The sequence below is a fragment of the Lissotriton helveticus genome, chromosome 1_1 (genome assembly GCF_964261635.1).
Source record: "Lissotriton helveticus chromosome 1_1, aLisHel1.1, whole genome shotgun sequence".
Classification (NCBI taxonomy): Eukaryota; Metazoa; Chordata; class Amphibia; order Caudata; family Salamandridae; genus Lissotriton; species Lissotriton helveticus.
The window spans coordinates 1,055,287,129-1,055,306,498 of NC_136057.1; the positions used below are offsets into that span (position 1 = coordinate 1,055,287,129).

General features: G+C 43.8%; 1 protein-coding gene across 2 annotated transcripts in view; it reads right to left on the bottom strand.

The window, feature by feature from the left end:
- The window catches only part of LOC144820631 (src substrate cortactin-like), a 186,473-nt gene that overhangs the window by 68,083 nt on the left and 99,020 nt on the right, over positions 1–19,370 (bottom strand). For both annotated transcript variants that reach the window (XM_078677948.1, XM_078677949.1), the window contains exons 7-8: positions 6,795–6,905; positions 1,890–2,000 (exon numbers count right to left, since the gene is read on the bottom strand). In XM_078677948.1, the coding sequence (XP_078534074.1) occupies positions 1,890–2,000; positions 6,795–6,905 (222 nt within the window). The remainder of the gene's footprint in view (positions 1–1,889; positions 2,001–6,794; positions 6,906–19,370) is intronic.

The window sequence follows — 19,370 nt, forward strand, 5'->3', positions numbered from 1 at the left end:
CTTACGGTACGCGCACGTACGTGTACCGTAAGCGTACGGGTAAGCTCACGGGTAAGCTGCCATAGATATAAAAAAAAAATTGAACCTAAATTACTCAAAATCCACTGGAGCACATATCTTGAGACATAGCAAAGGCACATCGGGCTACCAGTCTCTACAATTTTGCCAAGTTTGGTGAAAATCCATTCAGCCGTTCGAGCTAAAAGTGCGACCGACCGCCCTATGGAAATTAACATGGGGAAAACACGTTTTGGGACCCCCCTTTTATCTCGGCCCCCGCTTGACGAATCCCCCCCAAACTTTCAGGGAAGGACCGGAGCGCCGCCAGGCAGATTCCTCAACCGGCGCCAAAGTTATTCCCAATAGAATGTTGCGATTTCCCTATGGAAATCAATCCTAACTATATATACCTACTGGCTATCGCCAATAGGAGATATATAGATATATTATATATATATATATTTATATATATATATATATATATATATATATATATATATATATATATATATATATATATATATATATATACACACATATATATATATGTGACTGGGCGTTTATGAAATAAAAAACACGCTGACAAGGAGAAAGTGGCCTGGACATCGTTTCTGTGACCGTTGTTACGATTGTTTGGATTTTGGGAGTCGCAACCCCGTCTGGGCCCGCCACTGCGAGCGGCTTCTGCACGAACTTTGCGGTGGAAATATTTATATATCCTGAAGACTCCACTTCACAGCGGCTATGTTGTTCAACAAAATGGAGCACGGACCACAGTTAGATGCGCGGAATCTAGTTTATTACCTTCAAACTATGTCGGCCATTACGCATTTACGGTTCCAGGGAGCCTTGATCGCATATATATATTTTTTAATAAACTTTTTGGGGCATTTTGCAATTAGTGATTATTGGTACATTACAATTGTATTCATTGGCATACACAAGGTGTTCCAAAATATTATACATTTATTGTATATCTGACATTCCACTTTTTTATATTTTAGATCTCCCTTTAACAGGTATGTAGACTGAGATGTACCAAGAGCTGGGTTTCAAGAGTTTTTATTTGGGGCGAGCAGCGTGAATTTAGGTCTTGGCATTAGGACAAAATTATTTTGAGTATCTCCAACACTGTGTTTATGTTATAAGCTAGTTTTTCTTAGACCATGACCACTCATTGCTCGTTCCAGGTAGATTTTTCAGGGCTCGATAGGCAATATGTTGTTGGTTTAGGCTACTAGGTTATTGGATTTTTTTAGGCTACTCTGAAGAAAACAGAATGTATAGGATGCTCTAAGCAAAAAAAAGGTTATGGAGGATAAGCAAGATCGATGTTAATCTTTTAGAACACAACATGGACATAAACAGGGTAACCCATTTTAAAAGGCCGAAAAAGATCAAAACAAACTAGTGAAAAACTTGGTGAATTAGACATGACTGGAACAGTGGGCAGATGACGTATTTATTGTACATCAAGAGGAAGTCACGCCCATGACAAGGGAACTTGTATGGTGCTCAGAATTATCAATGTTCTGTAGAGAATTTAGGATGGACAAGATGCCTTTCCTTACAGGAGGATGCACTGACTACTGTTCGTTAACTAAAGTGATGCTGCACTTTCTAAGGCTAAGTCATTCTTATTCTTAGTTATTCTTCAGAAAGAACTAGAAACCTGTTGGACACCCCAGATCAGGCTTGTATTCTGGGCACGTTTTTAAATTCACGAAAGGATCAAGAGACAATTTGTGAATGGATGTTCTCGATTTTACCCATCGGTGAGGCGATGGTGTGGTACACGTCCACCTGTGTTTGGCTGATGTGTCATATACCCAGTTATGAGTGGATGGTCTAGTATGTACCGACCTCTGACTATGTGAGGGGCGACATACCGGTCTGTGATTCGTGGGGCTTCACTGCTTCCTGGTGATCCCAGCCAAGGGCGGCTTTATCTTGACGGTCCTTCTGAACACCGTATTTCCCTCCAAAGCCAACTGCATAATCTGCCACGAAGAAAACAGATTGGTAAAAAAAAAACAGAATATGAATGTAATATCAATGATAAACTATAATTGCGAAAAGGAAGAAAATGCTCACTCTACGGAAAGTGGAACAAATGGGAGCAAACTTTAGTACCAAAGAAGGAAGTTATAATGTCTGTAAATGTGTTAAAATTATATTCTTTTATTTTGTGTGTGCTTTAATATACTCCTGATAAATGGCAAGATTTTTTTCCAGTGTGATCAAAAAAGTACACTGGTAGGTATACCAGCTAATTGTTTTAAAACAGGGAAACTAACGATAATAATTGTGGACAAACTAAGCATAATTACTACTGAAACCAACAAAATCTACAATTCTGGGTTTGTTGAAGTCTGAGAAGCCCCAGCGGCCAAACTGGTAGAAACTGTGTCGATAAAGAATTGGACACTGTTTGAGGCTACTAACAGAAATCAATACAAAAAGGAATAGGTCATTGTGGTTGAAAAGAAAGGATGTATCTCAGAGCCAGAGCTGGGCAAGGGAATGGGAAATAAAATATAGTAGGACGCAGACTTAAACAAGATTGGAAATTGCAGACAGCTGAGGCACAAATGTGAGATAAATCTGAATTTGCATTGCACTTTATTATCCAGTACAGGTATGCAGCAATGTCTTTAGCTGAAAGAGGTTAGTGATGTAATGAAAAACCAGAGGGAGCTGAGGAACAATAAACAACAGGGCAGGAAACAAACAAAAATGAGGGACTAGATAGTTCGGAAACACGAAGAGAAAGAGTGAGAATTGAACTGTTTTGTATACACCAATATTATGAACTAGCTGTGCCACTGTGTGGTGCTTACAAAAAGGGAAACATATTTCGAAAAGATTGTAGGGAGAAGTACCTCCAGGTGCTTGCCCTAAAATGCATGTAAGAGTGAAAAAATGAAAGTTCAGACTGAAGCCACATTGCACTGATCCTAAATATACCTCTTGCCTCCTCCGGTGTGAGAACTAAAGCACTGGCACTCTAGCAACAGAGAAGAGCAGACACCGTTCTGCTGTCTCACTGGTTAACAATACCCTCATAGTTTGTTTATTTTATTATATGCTTATATAGCGCTAGAATCGACCACCGAAGGGGTATCTCTGCACAAGCTAACAGGTACAAAAAAGAGTAGTTTTAAGCAGCTCCCTGAATTGTAGATGGTCTAAACACTATCTCAGAGGTAGGGGCAGCTCATTCCAGTAGTGAGGGCCAAGATGGGAGAGAGCCTTTCCTCCTAGTCTTGCTCTTCTTACTCGTGGTACCATCAACATGTGTTTAGTGCTCGAGCGAAGAGATCTCGGGGGAACATAAGGCTTGAATTTCTCAGATAGATAAGAGGGGCCTGAGCTATACAATGCCTTATGGATGGTGCAGCAGATTTTAAACGTGACCCTTTGGCGGATGGGAAGCCAGTGTAGTTTCATCAAAAGAGGGCGGGAGGGAGTTCTCGGGGAAATGTTAAGGACCATTCGTGCTGCCGAGTTCTGAACTACCTGTAATCTGGCCAATGCGGCTTCATTGGCAGAGACTAACAGGCCGTTACAATAGTCCAGGTGACTTAATACAAGTGCCGGGACGAGGGTTTTCCGGGAGGAATCAGGGAGCAGAGGGAAGATTCGGCGTAGTAGGCCCATTACATGGAAGCAAGACCCCGCCGTTTGAGTAGCATGCTCCTTCATTGTGAGTGCCTGATTCTAGCCGGATCCCTAAATTTTTTAATAACGTCTTGGGTACAGGATGTAGTTCTGAATTAAAGACATCCCAATTGTGCAGAACTGAGGGGGGACACTGGCAGGACCTTGGTTTCAGTCTCGGAGTTACCAAAATGCAATCCACTGAACCTGACTGAAGGGAAGACAGTCCTACCAGACGCTTAATGTGTGTTATTGCAACCCTTATATGTTTGCATGAAGGAAGGTGGAAGAAGGACTAGGAAATTGCAAGTTATTTTCTGTACATTACAGACCTTTATACACTGGACTTCTTTTTCCCTAAGATTGCCAATCACTACGAAAAGTCACATTACAAATATGGCATGTGTTACAAAGGATAACGATGATCACAATGTGCAAAGTGGACTTCACATGTGTAATTCTCAAAATAGATTTTGCATGTAGCTATTTAGGGGGTTGTTTAGGGTTTGTTGAAGGAGAAGAGCCACCACAAATAGGCAGACTATCACCCGCTAATCATATGGTTATCCACCTTAGAGTTATGTGAACCACCACGTTTCTGATGGTAGACCATAAGAAACCCTAGACCCTGCAGCCGATTCACCACGTGGCAGCTGGGTCAAAGTGGTGGATGCACTATCCTATTTAGGGCGAGCTTCCTAAACTGATTTTTCTGCCAGTGACGGCCATGCAAGGCATAATGGACCCAGTCAGGGAAATAGAAATATGTTCCTAACATGTAAAGAGAAAACTTCCTGCACATTATGGATATTTATTTTTATCTACCTATGCAAAAAACTCCCAATAAGCCCCTGATGTTCTTTTTTGTTGCTGACATAGAAAGAATAATACTGAACAGGCTGCTTCAATATGGCAACTCGCTTTGTGTTTAGCTGTGCCAAATGTGGATCTACTGTACCGGTAGATGCACTTTCAGCTCAGCGATGCCCTACAGGTGGGTGGGGATCTCTAGATAAAGGGGGGGCGGGGCGGTAGTCCATCGTCAACCAGGCTGGTGTGCCAAACGTCAGCCTCTAAATAAGCCTATTAGTCCATGTGGGAGGTTCTCAATGACCATTTTGAAATTACTGTGGTTTGGAAGTTATCATAACAACTGTATAAGATGCAGTGGGCCGTGCTTAATAGTGCAGAACCCAAGTGGGGCGCGGAAAGTTGCTTTGTGGACCATGGCTTTAATTACCATTTAGCGGAGTGAGAGCCCATCATAAACTCCATCAATTCCATAATTCCTCGTCCGAGTTAGAGGTGGGAGAACAGCAATATTTTCAATGATGGAGCCTAAGTTGACGCTGTAGTTGGAAAGCTTTGACCCAGTAGCCGATCCACCACATGGCTGATAGGTCACTGTGCCAATAGTCTAACCCTATTTAGGGTAGATGTTCTGCCATTTATTTGTGAGGGTTTGAGGTATGGGGCAGTCAAACAAAAATGTCTGTGCCAAACAAAAATAAAATACCCTAGGCCCGTTAGCGAGATTGCTTTTGTGTTTCACAGAAACTAACCCCTTTTCGGGAGTTTCATTTTGTTAAGCTAAACAGAGAGGTGGCCTCAAAAACAACGCTGCCCATAGGGCATTCAGTTTTCAGAGAGTGCATCTACCACGTTGGCAAATGCAGTTTCAACAACTCGATCCCCACCAAGCAGGCTGGCTCCTTGACTCTGCTCTGTGGTGACAGACAGGAAGGCCATTTTTATCTCAGGGCCCTATTCCTCAAAGACGTTTCGAAGAGCATGTCACTACTCCACAGGTGAGCTGTAAGGACACCACATTCCCTGCTTAATCATACTCTGCATTGGATGGAGAGGAAAAAACAGCTACCCATGGGCTTCCCTCTGCACTTACATCTTTATCGCAGGAACCTGCTCTGCACAGATGGATTGGAAGGAGACTCCTACCAAAGGGACTCATGCTTCACAGTCAGGCGAGTTATCTAGATCTTTGGAGCCTGTTTTGCACTTAAGCATACGAATGGCATCACGACCCTCTGGAACACACTCTGCGGTGATGACATTAGAAGGGGTGGTATTAAAATGTCTCTGTAATTTCAAGGCATTTCCAAGATCCACCCCTTGTTCAAGTCAAATGCTTCCTTACAATATGAAGCCTATTTAGGGCATCAAATAGACACTACTCTTGCCTCAGTATAAGTGAACGTTTATAGAGCCGGAGGCAATGTCATCCCATTGGTCATTCAGCTCTGTTCATCTCCATTCAGACGATCACAGTTCTTACATAACGATACAAGCTACCAGGACAGCTGCAAGACTCTTTCAGAAATGGCAGCCTAGAAATAGCAAGAATGAAAAGCGAAGTGGCTTCTGAGCAAATATGTCCCAAAACACAAAGGCGATGTAGCAAGCATCTGAGGGATGGTTGGATCTCTTCCTGATTAAAATGTTGGTACATCATTGGCAATAGTAGAAAATGTCTTTGGGTTGTTACTACTGGGCCATTGATTGCATATATGCAAGAAATACCAATTCTTTGATTGCTTTTAGCAATGTAAGCACTGTTGTCCAATTCAGAGCCATCAAAAGGAGAGGAGAAAGTAGATGTGTCTAAATAACTCTGGACCCGCACTTTCAAACTTTGCTGCCAGGGGAAGTCTGGTATGCCATTGGTAACAAGCCAGCAAAAGGCAAAGGCCCTAGTTTCTACCAAATACCTCCAGGAGGTATAAGATATTGATCCTATATATTTTAGGGGTGCATTTAAGTACTTTATGTATACAAAATGTAAACATTTCTTTTCAACATAAATAACATGAATGGCCTAGGCAGGACACTTTGCATGGATAAGTGATGAGTAAAAAGCAGACAGAACAAATTACTGCAGGTTTACTTAAGAATTATATATTTTTGTTTGCATTCACAAGATGAGAGCTTTTCAATTATTCAATTCCTCTGGTGAGTATTTTCATTGTCAGTGGAACACATGCCCTACTTAGAACAGCCATAATGTTAAGAGTCTATTGTACAACTCAGTGCACATGAAGAGCAGACAGAATCCATGTGATTATCTGTCTTGTACAATACCTTAAAGCCCACAGTCATTCATAGCCCTAATTTCTCACCTTTCTGTGACTCGTGTTTCTCTGTCACACCCTTGTAATCGAAGCCGACGGCCGCCTTGTCCACCTTGTCCTTCTCCACCCCATATCGTCCACCAAAGCCTTTGGAATAATCTGAAAGAAACAGATTCCAAGGATGTCAGAACTGATGGGTGATTTTGAACACACCTGAAGACACTGAGATGGGCCTGAGAGCATGCTGGTAGTCAAGCAGAGTGCACGCACACAGGACAATAGGAAGAGAATGAGCATGGGGAGAAATCAGTGAAGAAAGACCAAAAAGGTCGCAGACTTGCCTGGAAGCTCACAATCGGGAGTGAGTCCGCACCAAAAAAGGGCCCTGTATAAGTGAAAGGAATATCATGGCTAATCGCAGTACATAGGGGTGCAGAGTATGTGTTAACAGTGAGAACAGGTTGCAATTCATGCACATGCTGTTCAGGCTTCCACAGGTGCCAGATATGAAAAAACTAAAAAAAGGACTCTGCAATACCTGGGTAGCTTGCAATTCAACGGAATGCACGGTGTGTTTGGCTAAGATTGGAGGAAATTTGGTAATGCAGGAAAAGATTGAATTGTATGCTCCCCGGTGTCTCAGAGGTGCAGCATAAGGCTGTAGAAACCAACAGGAGCATTGTACGACTAAGTATAGAGAGGCCATGCTATAAAGTGGAGATCAGTATCACAGCAACTGACCAACACTGAGAAGAATCATCCTAGGAGCTTCAAAGAGAATGGCTCTGTGTTGTGGCAGCCTTGAGAGAATAAGTACAGTCTGAAAAGGGGATGTAAGCTGAGAAAGAAACACTCATTACTACAAAAAGAAGTGAAACTGTAATCCAACCCAGAGCAATCTGCAAGAGGAAGTCGGTGCTAATTCTGAGGAACTTTGGCTCACAGGAGATGACTGAAATGGAAAAGGTTACTATTGGTATAACTGTGTTTGTGATGGCAATGCTTAGTCACGCATGTGTTATAGGTAGGTAAGGTAATAGTCTTGAGGTTCTGTGTGTATGTTTATGGTGTGTTTTTCTAATATGTTAACATATACTACATGGAGGTTATCTTGTTATGATGTTACTTCAGCTGGGACTTGTGGTGTCATACTCTGAAGCTCAAGCTATGGTTAAATATCAGCCTGCATTATATTGTGCATTTTTTTTGTTGTGCTGTCGTTGTATAGTTGTGATAATAGTGTGTTGCTCTGTTATGTTCTCATTTAGTTATGTGATAGTTGGGTTTATACTGTAATGCTGATACACTGTTAATTTTACTGGCAGATATAGTTGAAGTTGAGTTTTCTACATGATGCTCATTTGAGCATAAGGATATCCAAGCAGCTCGTTAGGAGTAAAAGGTGTTGATGCTATAAGAACAAGGTTTTAGTATGTAGGAAGAATGTCGCTCAGCTTGTTAACGTTAGTGTCTAGGATTGCAAATGTAAGCTATGGTGCTAACTGGAAGGGGAAACCTTTTAACCCCTTAATCTGTGTAGAAAGAAACGACAACATATACATTTGCCCGTCTCCCGTGCACACATATAGTATCACAATGTATCATAAAAAAGAATTTGATTAAATCAAATCAGAACAGAATTCTTGAATGATGTCTTTTGTTCTTTAATACCGTTTGTACAGCGCAGTCAGCCGACACGTGTTTCGTCAGGGAAACCAGTAGTTTCCTGACTCTTCAGGGCTGTATGGTAATACAAACCCTCAGGGTAGTCATTAGACCGGTGACAATTCCAAACCAGTAGGGTGCACGCGACGCTGTAGATCAATAATGGTGGTGCTGTACGAAGACTGTTAATAATAAGGACTGTCCGGTGAAAAAAATCAAATGGAATAATCGTAATGCCGGTGATAATTCCAAACCGGCACCACTGTGCTCGGTCACACTGTATTTGTAGAAACTGAGATAAAGTGGTCCCTCAAATGTCACTCCAGTAAACACGCAAGTCAGGAGTACGAATCAAATAAGTATGAAAGCGGCAGTAGAAGTAGAAATCTAATCCGACACGAGTATGTGTCTATCAAGTCTATTTGTGTGACTGCATTGCAGGCGTCTTGGCGGCGGAGCCTGCAATGCAGTCACACAAATAGACTTGACAAGCACAACCCATACCACTAACAGGGTGTTTCAGGTTGCCAGTGTCCCACAAGGAAGTAAGTGTTGACACCACCGTCAATGTGGCTGATAGAGGACATGATATTCTGGTCAGTGGGCACACAGCAGAGGAGCTAGAACTGACATCCTTCACCTTCGGAGTACAAGTGGAGGAGCTATCTACCACTCTCAAAGAATTTATTGACCTATTCAAAGGCATCGGATGTCTGAAAGGGAAAGAGGTGAAGCTACACATCGACCGGTCCATTCAGCTGGTAGAACTGTGGTTCGGGCTCATTGCATTTCATCTCTGGCCAAAGGTCGAGGAAGAGCTGGAGAAGCTAGAGCATGCTGGCATCATTGAAAAAGTGACTCTCCCCACCCCGTGAGTCTCACCGATCGTAATACCCAAGATGCAGAAGCAGCCCGGGGAAGTCTGCATCTGTGTGGGCATGCAACTTCCCAATGGCGCCATTAAACAGGGACGCCATCTAACTCCCACAGTAGATAATATCCTTGGGAAACCCAGTGGAGCGAAGTGGTTTTTAAAAGTAGACCTTCGCTCAGCCACTCACGTTGGCCTGCGGAAGTATCGCTGCCTCAAATTTGGTATATCCAGTGCTGCTAATGTCTTTTAGAACACAATCCACGAATTGGCAGGAGTCTTCAATGTCAGTGATGACATTCTGATATATGCCAATTCAATGAGAGAACACCAAGAATACCTCCACAGAGTCCTCCAGATGATCAAAGACTTAGGGTGAACTCTCCATCTGGAGAAATGTGGGTGCTTAAAATGGCGATTCAGTTTTTTTATTACACCTTCTCAGCAGAGTAGCGCCAGAACCAGAGAAGATGTACAGGAAGTCCCAGCACCCACCAACATATCGGTACTTCAGAGCTTTCTAGGTATGGTCAATTATTGTGGGAGGTTCATCACGGACCTCACCCATTCTCTGTGCGAACTCACCAAGACAAACGCCACACGGACTTAGAGCACAGAGCATGAAAATACTTTACATAGGACCAAAGAAGCCCTGTCGGCCGACACCACTCTGTCGCAGAGGCCAACAAACTTCGCAGTGGATGCTAGCCTATAAGGGCTCAGAGCTGTTCTCACCCAGCGATAGGGAGCCTGGACCCCAGACAAGTATGTTAGGAGGTCCCTCACAGTGAGCATAAACAACGATACCGACAAATCGAGAGGGAACTATTGCATAAACTGGGCCTGCAGACACTTTCACTGATATGTGCATGGGCACCCGTTTGTAGCCACGATGGACCACAAACCCCTGATGCCGCTGTACCACCTGTCATGATCCAAACCGCCACCTTGCATTGAGAAGTGAATGCTCCAGACACAAGAGTATGACTGCCATATTGAGTACAGACCAGGCCCCACCAATCCAACGGACTACCTCTCCCACCATCCCCGAGGTGTGACCACCAAGAAAGCTGAGGAGGCAGAGGAGAGAGTGGAGTACTCTGGTATGTTGCCGAGAGTCCAAGCCACTAACCTTGCCACTTGCCACTCTCTTGCAAGCCGCCAAATAAGACGAACGCCTACAACTGGTAAATGCTAGGGTCCAGTCCGGTGAGGGGAGGATGCTGAAAGCACACCTGTCACAGAGGACCCCAGAGGCAAAAAAGGGTTCTAGAATCTCTGTTCAACATTTGCCAAGAGCTCTCGACAGACGCCAGTGAGTGTTTGCTCTGGGGACCTTGATTGGTGAATCCCACCAGCCTTACCAACCAAGCCATTCAGCTGGCCTACTATGGCTACCAAGGAGTAATCAAAACCAAGAACAGGCTCAGCATGAAAGTCTAGTTACCCGGCACGGATAAAATGATGGCGGCCGTGGTGATGTTATGCCAGTGGTGCAGGTGGCCACATCTCCAGAGGCACCTGCCCCAGTGCTAACCAAAAAGGGTCCCCAGCAGCCATGGGAGGGAGCCAGTCTGGATTTTGGCCACCTAACAGATGGAAAATACGCTTTAGTTCTACATCAAATACCCAGATATTGAACTAGTCAGTCACAAATGGCCTCAGAAGTCCTTGCAATGATAGAAAAGGTGATTGTAACCCATGGTCTTATGAGAAATTGCAGACAGACAATGGACCACTTTTTCAGAGCCAGGAATTTGTGGATTACCTTCGGTTGTCGGCCATCCAGCAACGCAAGATAGCACTTCTCTGGTCGCAAGCCAACGAGGAGGTGGAGTAGTTCATGCAGTTCTTGAACAAGGTGATCTGCATCGCTCATGCAGAGCAACAACTAATGGAGAGAGCAATTTATGGATTCCTATGGGAGTATTGGAAGATGCTGGAATCAACCACTGCCAAGCCCCAGGGCATGCCAGCATGGGGTGCGTTGTCAACTATACCATCCTGTACCACCTGTTGGATTCCAAACCCCAATCACAATGCAAGGATTCTCAGCAGGAGGGCAACAAGCAAAAGTCTCAGCCTTCTGAAATCCAGCCTAGAGACTCTGTTTATGTTAAGAACCGGCATCTTGGTTGCAAGTTCCGGAAGCCCTTTGAATGACACGCTTGGATTCTGGTAGGATGCAAGGGCACAAATCATCGCACACAGAGGTGATGAAGAGCACACGCGCAACGTCTCTTTCTTCAAGAAGGTCAAGGGAACCCTTCCAGGAACTGCCGACTCATCCACTGATTTTTTTGTCTGAGACAGATGTGTGGACATCACCTTCGCCCATGATCCAGACCAAGGTCTCTCATGGTCTGAACGAGACACGGCCAAACTCCATACCCCCAGAGGTTTCTCCAAGGTTTCTCCACGCTGCAGCCCTGGGCAGGAGTCCTGTACCCCAAGATCCTCAGAATGAAGTGACCACCCAAGTTATCATTTACGTGCCATCCACCCACCTAAAGGACTTCCTGGTCTGATGAGCCTATGATACTGCAAGATGACTGTGACCTGGGGTGTGGTAACGTTAAGAGTTATCTGTGTAAAAAATTACTGAATTGAATTGTTGTTTTTATGCTTTTTTAAGGTTGGATAGGAATGTACTGTAACACCTTGCCAAAAATTGCAAGATGGTCTTACTGTGCATCACCCACATACATGTATTTTGGTTAAAAGTGCATGGGTGTGGCCTGTGTAGGCAGGCACGTACCGGCAGTATAGTCATTACCTGTCCCATGTCATTAGTTGCACAATCACTACGAAGTCCTTTAGGCCCAGCTGGCCCGAAAGTACAACAAGAATGACAATCACGTTGTGCTTACCATCGTACTTCCAGTCTACTGCGTTCCAGTTGGTGGTGTAGTTGAGCAGGCAGAGGCGCAGTTAATAAATGCAGTCTAGGGCATTGAAGGATGAAGCTCTGCATGCATGCATGACGCTTCATGTCACTCATGCCAGAGGTCTTTGCATGGATTGTCTACTTTTGCCAGGCCCTGCTACAGGTGGGAAGGAGGGGAGGACTACAGCAGGAAGTGCGTGTGAGGTTTCTGTGGATAACTAAAAAGCATGTGCAGCCAAGAACAGAATGAAGCTCTTTTTCCACATTATTATTGGAGACAGCACTGCTCAGAACCACTTAGCTGTGATGTGAGCAGCACAGAGTCTGTGTTGTATGTGAACCAACCTGAGCCATCTGCAACTGACAGCCTGTAGTGCCAAGACCAGAGTAGTCAGGTCAGGCATAGAAAATAAAATCAGCTCTCCTTGCTAAAGTTTTGCCGCATTGCCATCAGTGGCAGTTGGTGACCCTCAGCAGTAGAGGGCGTGGAACAGACGGAGAGCCAAACGCAGTGATAGTCATTGTAATAAATCACAATGCCTTTAGGCTCAAAGCTCTCAATCATGGTGCGTTAACAGATTTAAAACGGCCCGTGACTGAGAGCTCTGGAGTGGAGGCTCAAGGCAATGCGAGTTTCTCACAGTGTCTGTCAGTGGGCCAAAAAGAAAAAATGCACTTACCTAGGATTCTTCCTCCTCCTGTTTTTGTTCTTCAATGCAGTCAGCACGACAGCACCTCGTGGAGCCTCAGCCAACCCCCTTCTACAAATCCCAATCCTGCTCTCATGGTGCCGATGACCAGAATGAGAGCAGCACCAGGATTGGCTGGAGCGGGCTGCCTCGACGCTCCAACAGGCACAGGGGGCCTGTGCCCAGGGGCGGATTGGCAAGGCGGGCATTCGGGCATGGGCCGAAGGGCCGGTGCCTCAGTGCCCTCTGTGGGTCGTTTTTTTCTGCCCTGTCCCAGTCCACAGAGAGTGGACTAGGAAAGGGGAGAAAAAAAAACGGCCCACAGAGTGCACGGAGACAGACAGAGAAAATGCAAGCAGCCTCGCTGTGCGGCCGTACAGCGATTGTCAGCTGTGGCCTCTCCTTCACCCCTGCCCTGCCAAGCAATCAAGCTGAGGCTGGGCTGGGGAGGGGTGATTGTTTGCAAGAATCGGCCTCCCTGGGGGCCAGGTGTTTCTCAGGCCTTTGAGCCATTTTCACCTCGGCCCCCCTGGGGCCCATGCAGCCCAGAAACGGTGTTAGTCTTAACACCTCGCCCACAGCCCTTCACATTCAGGGCATAGTGGGCGAGGAAGAATGGGTCTTGCTGTGGGGGCCAGGTGATGTTTGGAATTTTTTTATTGTATTTATTTATTTATGCGATTTTATCTCGCACGGACTTTACCCGAAGGTGTCAGAGCGCTTCACACTAGGAACAGCAATAATACATGAGGAGAAAAATTACAAGTGGACAAATTACAAAAGCAAACGTTAAGTTACATGAATCAAAAGTGACAATAGTGAGCAACCAAAATATATGAGGTAGCAATCGGTACATTACAGGAGGAAAAAGTGATATGTGTGCAGGTTACAAAAGCGCACAAAGTACAAGTAGAGGTATAATACTGCAATAAATGGCAGACACTCCAGCACAAGAACAAACGTTACGTAGGCAATGGTGACACTTGTGCAAGTATCTAAAGCAAACAAAAGTGAGAGATAGCATACAGTGTGATACCAGAGAAAAGTGACGTGTGCAAGTTACAAAAGGGTACCATACACAGGTACAAGGGTAATACTACAGTAAATGGTAAACACTCAAACTGCCAGAACACACTGGGAAGGCACTTCCCATGCTCCAGCTTCACCTCAGCCTCCCCCCTGGCTACCTGGGAATAACCCAGAAAGCTGTGTTTTGTGCTCCCCTGCCAGGACATTTTCCCGAGGGCCTGGGGGGCTGATTAATTTACTAATTGCAGGGGCCTTACCTCTGTTCATGTGCTCCTGAGCTGAAGGTCTGGGGAGGGCTAAGTAGGTTAGTAATAGCAGGGGCTTTGCTGCTTTTCAGGTGCTCCTGTGCTGGAGGGCTAGAATAATATTGTGACAGAAAGGGGCCTTGCTATTTTTTTTAGTTGCTCAGCATGTAGGCCCTTGTCACCTAGGCCCTGTGTCCTGTGCAAGAACAGTATCCTACCACTTTCATTCCTTGTCTGTGCAAATGGTGTTTCATGAAAGGGCACGCCCCTTGAATGTGGGCCACGCCCCTTAAATATGGGCCACGCCTCTTGAATGTGGGCCACTTTTTTCGTCAGTGCCCAGGCCGAATTGTGATCCCAATCCGACCCTGCTTGTGCCTGCTCTCCACCCAGCTATCTAAGACAGCTCAGTGGAGAGGTTGTCAGGCTGGCCGTCGCAAGACAGCCGGCAAGCAGTGAACAATAAAATGTTGATTCATTGTATTCTTTTATGTTTAACCTTTGCTACCTGGTAGAAGGGGGACGACGCTCCTCTGCCCTTATGAGAGGCCACCCTGGATGCCAGATGCAGACAAATTAACCCATAAACGCTGCTCTAGCGAAGTGTGGTGGGCAGCTGTCTGACTATTGTATTGTAACAGTCTGTGTCCTCTGTTGTGCCGCTTCTCTTTCCACATGTTCTCTAAATTAATTTTATATGTGAAATGTTTTTTTTTATTGCGCCTGTATACACAACATCAATAGTGCAAGAGCAGCTTTCACGTGTCCATGCTTGTAGAACAAGTGCCTTCACCAACATGAAGAAGAACCCAGACAAAGTGTTGCTGCTGCTGGAGTTAATGGGGCATAACGCCTCCTGCTGCGAGAGCACTCATGATCCAAGGTACAGTCACAGACGCCACGCATCCGTTCATGAGAGCACCTTCAAATACGTGAGTCAAGAATGGGTGCTGCACATAAACTTCTCGTGTTTGATTTAAAAGACTATAATGGTGCTCAAACTACAACCGGAATCTAAGCCACGTATATGACAGCTGACTTGCCTCTTAGTTCACTAATGACTTGTCGTTCGGGGGGGTGGGGAGGGGGGGGGAGTTGATGAATTCTTTTAAGTTATGTATTATAAATCACTTTTAATAGGTGCTTCTCAAGGGAGTAATTTAAACTGGTGTATTAACGTGAAACACTTCCGCATGTTAACAAAATACACTTTTTTGTATTTTGAAGAGACTCTAATTTTTGCATGAGGTTTGTAAGACTTTTACATGAGAAACATATTCATGATCTGGCTCGTGCATGGGCTCTTAGAGCCAAGCCAGACCCTTGCCTCGGTTCTCCTCTTTAATTCATTGACTTACCCACCTCTCAATAGGTAAAGGCCAAAGGGAAGTTGAGCAGAAAAGAGCACAGTTTAAAACATAGTTGGGAAGGAACACCGCATTCCCTCCACTTGCCCAAGGTACCGGATATGGCCTCGCTTGCGTGGTGCGAAATGGGGTATGTGTGTATTGGGTTATGCCTCACCACTTCCAAAGTTCACCAGCCGCCTCTGTAAAGAGACCATTAAACGTGTTCCTGCTCTAGAAAAGGAAGCAAGGTAAACAACCTGTGCGAGGAGAACAACCTGTGCTGTTGTGGCTCTTTGGCTGCTACACATGGGACATTATGATGGTGGATTTCTGGATTTTTGATGCATTAAATAGTAAGATATAGATTTTGAATGGTGTATTGAGCTGTACTAACTTCCCCGATTTTTCTGGCGAGAATGGGAAGATGGTAAGGTTAGTTGCTCCCAGGATTGGGAATTCTCTGTATATAATGCCTTGAAGTTTTGCAGGGATGAACAGGAAAGAGCAGATGAAAATGCAATGATGCCAAAACATTTTCACGTTTTCATTCTGGGACACAAGACATGCTGAACTCTGTCCCTCCCAACATTTTCCAAGAATGTGTCAGTCATGTATCTATCTCATGTGACATCAACATGAAAGCCAAGATTAATGCTGTCACCAGAGATTTCTTCCAGTTTGGCAGCAAAGGAAGATCCCACTCTTTAAGGTGCATATGGCACTGGCTGGAACGTTGATCAATGCAAAGCCATGCTATGCCAATGCCCACTATGGTAGCCTTACAGAATTTCAGGTAATCTTCCTTTAAATGATTAAAAACGTAATCCGAAGGCTTCTAGCAAACCAAAAAATCCTGTCACCACGATCGTCAGAAACTTCGACTTGCTAATTGTTAAAGAAAATGCCTTTAATGTCCTGTGACTCCCATTACTGCCTCTGCTTGTCGGTCCAAAAAGGTCTCTTCCTAATTTCCAATAGGTATCTACCATGAATCAGACCTAGTACATTTAACTACACTGCATCACAAAAAAAATCTGACTTGAAGACAGTGTCCAGAGTTATAAAACTGCAATTTTTTCCACATCATGGCCAAAAATAATGCATCACCTTCAGGAAGGCCCATACATGGTTCCCCAACCCCCAGTGTATTTATTTATAAAGTTTTATATAGCACGCACAAGACCCGGTGAGGGAATCAGAGCGCTTTACAAATGTTACATTAAAAGAAGAAAAAGAGATAAGAAGGCACATAGATTTGAATAGCTAACAGTTACGCTTAATCTGTTCCCCATTGGAGTATACAGTCAGAATGAAAGTCCCTGCCAGCTGATATTCTTTACACACATAACTGTGGCTCATTGGATAAGAGCGTCTAGAATAAGTTCTAGCACTGGCACCTTACTCAGAATTAGGATGAACTGTATTGGTGGAGAGTATGGAGTTCTTAGAAGAGTATAATATTCCTGCTTACTCTTTACATCATTTACAATCAGTATGGTTTGTATTCTCATGCCTAGGTATCATATGTAAGGTTGAGGTCCGGCATTATTTAACATGTGATAGCAAGCTCCTTTCAGGATTTTCAGGCTTTGCCACAGTTACCCTGAATGACAAGAGGAGTTCCACAGCCATCTCACGAAGCATCCAGCTGAGCTGTCTAATGTTGAGGTGCACCAGTGTTTTATCAAGTAATGTAGAAGGTTGAGCTGAAGTTGAAAGGGCACATTTGCGATTTTTATTAAAAAATTGAAAAATGGTCATTTAACAGAGCCAGTGAATCTTGTCACATTAGGTCTTAGCGGCCCCATACACACGCAATCAAAGGATCATGCTGCATTCCTTATTTTCGGAAGTTACTAACAGTGCAGGATTGGGTAAGGAGTATTGCAAATTTCCTGCCAACAGTGGGCCCGTATGAAGAGGCCTGGACCACATATTCACCTAAAAGAGGGGTTACTGCAGTTCAGTGTTAGTGATGAAAGCGATTCACTAGAAAAAGGGTGACCTAGGCGGCTAGTGGAATTGACTCAATGTATGAGCCAGTCCCATCCTAGACATCAAGAAGAGCAAGTAGGACCACGCCGCATAGACAAGAGAAAGTCACAACAGGAGGGAGCCAGCTGGCATATGATGATGCCTACTTATTGAATACTATTGTAAGAAAAAACAATCCCTATCTGCTTATGGTATGAAGATGCGTTCTTCAAATAAACATCCATTCATGTTCCATCTGTTAATAAAGTTACATTGTTCTTATATATATTCTTTCCATGCCCTTTCGGCTTAGCCCGAAAGAAATATAAATTGGAGACAAAAAACAGAATTCCGAATATTTATTAATTGTCCAAAAAGGTAATTATCTGAAAACTGTGAGGATGAAAGCTGTAATAGAGCAGGCGCGTATTTTGATCAGCTTCCTTCGTGTGTGTATGATGGGTTCAGATGATCAGGCCTGGTTTTGTTATCAAATATCAAGGAAGTTGATTTAGGTACTCCTAGTGCCCATAATCTCCCTTTTGGATACATTTAAGAAACCACAAATAATATTTCCAACAAAAAAGATCATTTCAATCATTCAGAACGCTTAATGGTTTAAAAAAAAAAAAAGAGGTCACCCCTCTCAAAAAAAAATTTTTTATCTGCATAGTGCGACATGATAAAAGTATTCAGAGACGTTCCAACCCTTCAAAGCCATAACAAAGAAACATCAGCTCACAAAGCTGCATGACTCAGATGGCACAAGCGACAAACGCATTCCAACAGGCTAGGCAGACTCTTCCTGTTACATATAATGATTACTTTGAGACAAATGCAGTATATATCTAATAAAAGTATATATTTTTTTTTATCGTGGTCCCCTGTGTAATAACAAACAGGCGATACAACACCAGAATGCCAGAGTGTCTGGTAAATAATTTGATGCACATATTACACGCATGTATTGCAAATAAACATATTTTTCAACATAGGAAATTAACATTCCAACCTAACATCACCACAAAGTATGGCATTACTGACTCAAAATGGGCCAGAACACAAAGGGAGGGAATGGGTGATATAAATCCTTACCCAACCAATGTCAAAACAGAAGATACTTTTTGACTTCAGTCCTGTATTCTGGGTCCAATTCCTCTTTCTGTAGAAAGGAATGAGCATCTGGGAGCGCCCACGGGGGGACTGCACACACTAGACACTGCATGACACCCCTGACGCTAAAAATGTAATTGGACTGTTGTCTCTACATACAAGGAATGCTTTATAACTTGATGATGTTTTCGTTTTCCATTATTCTTTATTAGTCATTGGTTATTTTTGGTTCCACTGTACTGGCACTGCACACACTCTTCTTATTTCAGACATTCATTCGTGGGGGTGCACTCTTATGACTGTACACGCACCTGCACTTTAAAATGAGTGATCTAGTCTGAATTCGGTTTCTAATTTATGTTTCTTACAGCCATGACGAGGGTGTATGGAAAGAACATATGAAAATTGCAATAAATGCACTAACAGATGAAACATATAGGTCTGTTTATCTGAAGAAAGTGTTTTCAAGCCTTAACCATATCAAGGACTTTCTTTCTGATAATCCTTCGGTCCTCTTTACAAGTGGATTGATGGTGTATATGATATTTATCACATTCTATAAAATTCCAATCCCGCAGAGGTCACATCTTATCGGCTGCGATAAACAGCTCCTTTTTGAAGATAAAAGCAAAGAACACCAAGGTTTTGGCCTATACCACAACAAAATCCACATGTCCAGTTCATTAGCGCCATGAAACCGCCAGGTGTACGCGCGCTCTACAAATATTTTTAAACTCAAACTCATTAATGAGCACTTCTCCCGCATTCAATTCTGGCATATTTGACCTGACAAAATTGAACG